The 6,152-nt window shown below is 51.3% G+C and overlaps 1 protein-coding gene across 1 annotated transcript; it reads right to left on the bottom strand.

The window, feature by feature from the left end:
* Positions 1–1,743: 1,743 nt before the first annotated feature.
* PRLHR (prolactin releasing hormone receptor) lies at positions 1,744–3,777 on the bottom strand. Its single transcript, XM_079136753.1, has 2 exons — positions 3,696–3,777; positions 1,744–3,439 (listed from the first exon to the last, which is right to left on the bottom strand). The coding sequence occupies exon 2, from the start codon at positions 3,431–3,433 to the stop codon at positions 2,321–2,323; it is 1,113 nt and encodes a 370-aa protein (XP_078992879.1). The 5' UTR covers positions 3,434–3,439; positions 3,696–3,777; the 3' UTR covers positions 1,744–2,320.
* Between the last annotated feature and the right edge of the window lie 2,375 nt (positions 3,778–6,152).

Here is a 6,152-nt window from a genome sequence, read left to right as displayed (position 1 = left end):
TGGAAAATGCAAATGCCCAGGCTCCATCTCAAGTCAACTGACCGTCTAAGGGTAGGACCTAGGCATTGATGTTTTTTGGAAAACTTCCCCAGTTAATGCTAGGAGCACCCAGGGCTGATAAGCAGTGATTTAAACCATCCAAGAAAGAGACCTTGGCTGAGCACAGTGATGCACATCTGTAATCTCAGTGACTCAGGATACCGAGACAGGAGGATTACAAGTTCAAGGCCAGTCTAAGCAACTTAGCAAATAACTTTCTTAAAATAAAAAATAAAAAGGGCTGGGGGTGTAGCTCAGTGATAAAGCACCCCTAGTTTCAATCCCTGATACCAAAAAATAAATTTAAAAAAAGACACCACAATTAATCACTCATTTCCTCTCCCCTATACTCTCCACATGTAGCCATCAAAGAATGCTCTGACTTTGAGCCTGCAAGGAAACAGAGCTGCTGGAAGCACAGGAGTCAGTTGCTGGTATGCCTGGGAGATAAGCTCATTTGGGGAAGGGGACATGGTGCTGTGACAATATGCTATGGCAGTGGAATGCAATATTAGATCACAGATTCTTTGTCCTCCAGTACTTGGATGAGGCTAAGTCATTAGTGACATTTCGAGAGGTAGCTTCCACCTCCCATCTTAAACTGCCTAGTCCTTTGTCCCAAGTCAGCTTTTCCCTGCCCTTTCCTGTGCTGTGAAAAGGTCAACCATGTAACTGCTGAAGACTCTTCTGGCTGCCTAGCCCCATCATGAATACGTCCTCTACCATCATGGTTGACGCTGGCCTCAGGATTTAATACTTGTCATCCTAGGGCCAACCTTTCTTTCCTTGCCAGTGAATGAGCTCATTTCTGAGAGTTAGAGAACCCAGAGGAGGAGAAACATTGATTCTTCTGTTCAGTGAGCTGGGGAAGTACTGGGCCCATGCAGATGGAGACAGAGTTACTGCAGACACTAGTTCATGCCACACGTACCACAGGGACTGATCTGACAGCTGGCTATTGTGTATCATTTCCCAGGGCTCCTTCTCTCACTGTCCCAATTGCTGTTCCAGCATTCATTGTGAAGACCCCTGTCTCAGAGCACTTGTTCTCCTTAACAGAATTCTCAGGAGATTAACATGGTGATTATCAGCCTGGTATCATGCCCAACAGCCTTCACCCGTTCCCTTAACCCTGGCAGTAATTAGTGTTGGATCTGTGCATCTTGTGGATGGCAGTAAATTTTTCTGTGCTGTACTTAAGGAAACATCTCCTAGTCCTTCTATTCTGGGTTGATATGTTCCAAGTGTCTCCAAGGAGCAGGTGCTGAGCAGTCAGATGACAGCTACTGACGTGTTGCAATTGAGCAATTAGAGAATGCAAGAGAATGCTGTGGCATACGGTTGACATGGAGTATTCAGGAAACCAATCAAGTATTTGAGTGCCCGCCTTGTGGCAAACACTGGGTGTGTGTGCGCGCGCACACACACACACACACACACACAATGCCTGTTCTCATGTCCTTTAGTTATATGTCCCCTTAAGTGAAATGAACCTTTTACTCGTTAGTTATCTAATCATTGTCTAATTCATCTTGTCATTTTAAAATAGTAGTTGGGGAGTAAGAACAAAGGACAACAAAAACAAGACCTTGGGCTGGGGATGTAGCTCAGTTGGCAGGGTGCTTGCCTTGCAAGCACGAGGCCCTAGGTTCAATCCTCAGCACCGCAAAAAAAAAAAAAAAAAAAAAAAAAAAGACCTTTGAAAGGCAGTTTGTAAATGGTTTTGTACTCAAATGGTTTTAAAACTAAAGTCCTTTGTTTTTAATGGTCTTATTCAGGAAATGCTAAAATCCTAAGGGTTGTAAAACATATTCAGCTGAAATCCTACAGTCAAGGGTTCAAGTTGACTTACAAACATCAGGCATTAAATCTCAGCTGGGTTCTTTTAAAAAGGCAAACTGAAAACCTTTGCCAACCCCAAAAGGCCATTTGAAATCCCTCCCACGGTGTTCCTTCATCACCACAGAGAAAGCAAGAGGCAGAGAAAGCAAGGATGAAAACCATGGTACTAAAATGTTTTCTGAATCCAGAAAAAAGAGATCTGCTTGTCTTTCAAGGACATAAGGAAGAAATAATACATCCTCTTCCTTCTCCCTGGCCTCCTACACCCCAAGGCCCATTTAACATTTTTAAAGACACAAGAACCAGGCAGGACGCTAGACAAATGGGCTGGGCTGGAAATTTTCCCCTGTGTTGGCTTAGCTCAGGAAATAAGGTCTCCAGTCGGACCTCGGAGGCCAGTGAACCTAGAACTCTCCAGCCCAGGCCCAGCACAGTGACATCAGATGACCACGCTGACCGTCATGGTCTGGCCATGGGGTGCGATCTTGCGGGGCCAGGTGAGCAACAGTTTGCGCAGCTCCTCGCGGAAGCTGTCGTGCAGCCAGGCGTAGATGAAGGGGTTGTAGCAGGCGGAGCTCATGGCGAGCCAGTGGCAGAGCAGCTGCACCAGCCCAAAGGCATAGGGGTCGATGGCTTGCGGGTCAAGGTCCCGCATCAGGTTGAAGACGTGCAGCGGCAGCCAGCAGACGGCGAACACCACCACAACCATCACCAGCAAGCAGAAAGTGCGGCGACGCCGCGCACGGTCCCAGTCTGCCTGGCTCTGGGTCACGCAGCCCGGCACCACACGGTTCCGAAGCTTCACAGACACCCGGACGTAAGACAGGAGGATGACCAGCAGGGGGAGCAGGTAGGTGACGAGCAGCAGCCCCCAGGCATAGAGCTGGCGCTGGCGCTCCTGGGAGCCCCAGAACTCCTCGCAGAGGCGCACATCGTGTGGCTTGAGCTCAACGTGGTAGGTGTGCACGGCGGCAGGCAGCGCCAGCACCGCGGACAGCGCCCAGATGGCCAGCACCGCGTAGGCGCTGAGGCGCAGCGAGATGCGCCGGCGCAGCGGGTGCACCAGCACGACGTAGCGGTCCACGGCTATCGTGGTGAGAGTGAACACCGACACGTAGACGGTGACCGGTTGCAGGAAAAAGACCAGGTGGCAGAGACCGCCGCCGAACACCCAGCCGCGTGGCTCAAAGGCGTAGGCCAGCGTGAGCGGCACGCAGGCGGCACACATAAGCACGTCTGACAAGGCCAAGTTGCCGATGAGGAAGTTGGTCACGTTGTGCAGCCGGCGCACCCGCGCGATCACCAGCACCAGCAGGCAATTGCCCACCAGCCCCACGACCACCACGACGCTGTAGAGCAGCACGATCAACCCCTTCAGCTGATGCACCAGCTGCAGGCTTTGGAATGGCGTGATGGCCTGCGCGCCGGGGCCTGCTGCCGACCCGTTGCCCGCCGAGGCCTCTGCGCTCTGGTTAGCCGGTGTTGTGGCTGCTGCCGGCAGCCCAGAAAACAAGTCAGGGACCCCGGGCTTTCGAGCGGGTAGTGAGGTCATGGCCACCTGTCCAAAGATAATCGAAGTCCGTCACGTTCTGTTCTCCATCTGCCCCTCCTGTATCAGCGCCCGCCCCTCACCACCCAAGTCCTCCCTTTGGAATAATTGGCCACACGACAACAGAATCAATAAAAAGTGCAGTCCTGACACCTGGGTGAAAGAATCCAAGCATGGTTAGACATGCACGGGTTACTTAACCTACTCCTACTTAATGTATAGCCCTTGGGATCTACGCAGTCCAGACCCAGGAGCGAAGTCCTACCTGGGAGTGGGGCTTGGCGGATGGGAAAGCGCTCCGGAGCGGGAGAGAGAGGCAGGACTCGCGCTGTCCTCTAGCTGCCCTCCGCCCGCGACGGCAGCCCGGGCTTCGGGCTTCTCGCAGCCGCTGAACGGATCCAGGGGTTCCGGGTGGGCTTACAGCTTTTGAGAGGGGCTGGGAGCGCCTCCCCTCCGCCCCGCCCTCCACTCCAGCGCTGCCTTGTATGGAAAATGGGGGCGGAGCGCGCGTGGCCCAACTCTGCGCTCAGGGAACTAGTGGGGAGGGCAGCGCCGGGAGGACGGAGCCAGCGAGGGGGAGGGCCGGCAAGCGCGGGGTGGTCTCGCTGCCCGAGCTTGCCACGCCTCTGAGGATCGCGCTCCCGAAGAGCGTGAGGGAGATAAGGGCCGAGGAGAAGCGGGAAGCGCCAGGCTGTCAGAACGACGTGGTGCGATCTCAAGAGCGAAGGCGCAGGGGAGGGAGTTGGGGTGGGGGTCGAGATGCCGCAGGGAGGCGGGGGAGACACGACGGACCTGACCTTCAGTTCTGGATCCTGCGGAGAGTCCCAGCTACGGTTGACAGAGGGGTTCTGGTTTGCAGCGTGGAGCCCGGGGTTCGTCGCGGAACTTGGGGCTCTCGCCCTACCGCGGACCCACTGAGCCTTTTGCCGGGGCTGCAGCGCGTTTCACGGGCGCAGGGTCCGGCCAAGCCAGGAAGGCTTCGGCACCACGGACAGCTCCCGCCAGACCGCCGGCTCGGTGCTGGAGTGCTTCGGAAACCGCGCCATAAAACAATTAGAGAATCCCTTCCCTTCTATGGGTCCCAGACGTTCGGAGGAGGGATTCGGCCTGGTTCCAAGAGTTGCCTCCCTGTTTGCTTCCTGGGCTCAAAAGAGTCGAGTGGATGAAGGAAGATGAGCCGGGTGTCCGGAGGTCGCAGGGTTGGTGACTAGCTCCTTTGCAGATCACCGCACAATGGGACAAGGCAATCTTTTACTTCTCTGGGTCAGAAAATGCAGTTCTCTCTCCAGTTAACCATACACAGACAGGCTTCAGTGTCTGCCCACCCCCACCCCCCCACTCCCTCTCACTTTCAGCTACAGCGACCCATGCCCTACCTGCCTGATGCTCCCACTACAAAATGTTAAGGTTTTGGACCAGTAGTCCATCCTTTTCTTCTTTGAATAAATGCCCTCCTCAACCTTTTTTTTTTTTTTTTTTAACGTTAAAAAATAATACTAGTAACAGCAGGATTTCTGCTCGAATAACAAAAGTGATAAACATTTGAAAAAATATTTCATAGAATCTTTAGCAGTATTCAGTTGTCATTGAAATGCAAATTTCCCTGGACCATAGAAGGCTCATTGTCAGGGGAGTGAGGCTTTGTAAACTCCTTCATCCCATCTATCTCTCTCTTCTGCCTCTCCTTTTCTTTTTCCATAGAACAGAGCTTCATTCCCTTTCTAAGTCCTGTGCTTTGTCTTCTGAGGCTATAGATTTTCCTATTCCACGTAGACTGAAAAGAGGTGGTAAATTATTGCACCCTCCAATTCAAGTGAGTCATTCACACAGGAAGAAAAGTCAATATTGGGCACAAAACGATCAATTTTATGCACCTGTATCCATCCTAAACCCACACTCCCTGAGTTACAATTTAGCTAAAGTCAGTGTGAATTTTTTTTGAAGTGCAAAGCTCCAAATAAGATACAATCTGCACCTGCCTTATCTCTCACTGAGTAATTTTTCCATCATGCTCACCAGCAGGGTTGTATGTACCAGAAAGCAGAAATGTCGCTTTGCTTCAAAATACCTTAGGGGAGGAAATGGTAGCAAAGTAGGTTATGAAAAAAAAAAAAAAGGATTTGGGATATAGCTAGGCCTCATCACCAGAGCCACTGCTATGCTCAACATCATTTACATACACAGAGAAAGCAACCAGAAGACAACATTCCATAATTGGTACTTTGGAATAAAGAATATTTAAATATTGGTTTTTGAAGGCTCAATATTAGGGCACCCTCCAGAGAAGAGAGTGGATCACTTTCCACATTAATGCTCAGACTGTCCTGGGTTAATACTGCTCCAAAAACCTGAAAGGTCAAAAATAAACAAAGAACGCTGAAGACAAATTATCATAGTCCTGCATACGGCACACAGCAAACTAAGGACTTTATTTCCTCCCACTCAGAAAGCTTCTGATGGCTCGTCAAACCAAGGGCAGCCTCTTGAGCACAGCACTTCCAACCAGCAGCCCTTCCACTCCGGTGCTCCCTCTTGTCTGGGGATGGAGAGCTCCGCTGGCTATGGACATACCCTCACCGTTTCCGCCCAATAGCTCTCTTGGGTTTTATTTCCTGTGTTTACAATGTTGGCTGCTTTGTCCTCACTCACATCCTTCACACCCTACAGGATCCAACTCATATCTTACCTTGTGCTCAAAGTCTTCTGCCTTTCGTAATCCTTC

Source organism: Sciurus vulgaris, assembly GCF_902686455.1.
Source record: "Sciurus vulgaris genome assembly, chromosome: 4".
Taxonomy (NCBI): Eukaryota; Metazoa; Chordata; class Mammalia; order Rodentia; family Sciuridae; genus Sciurus; species Sciurus vulgaris.
This window is presented reverse-complemented; position numbering and strand designations above follow the sequence as displayed.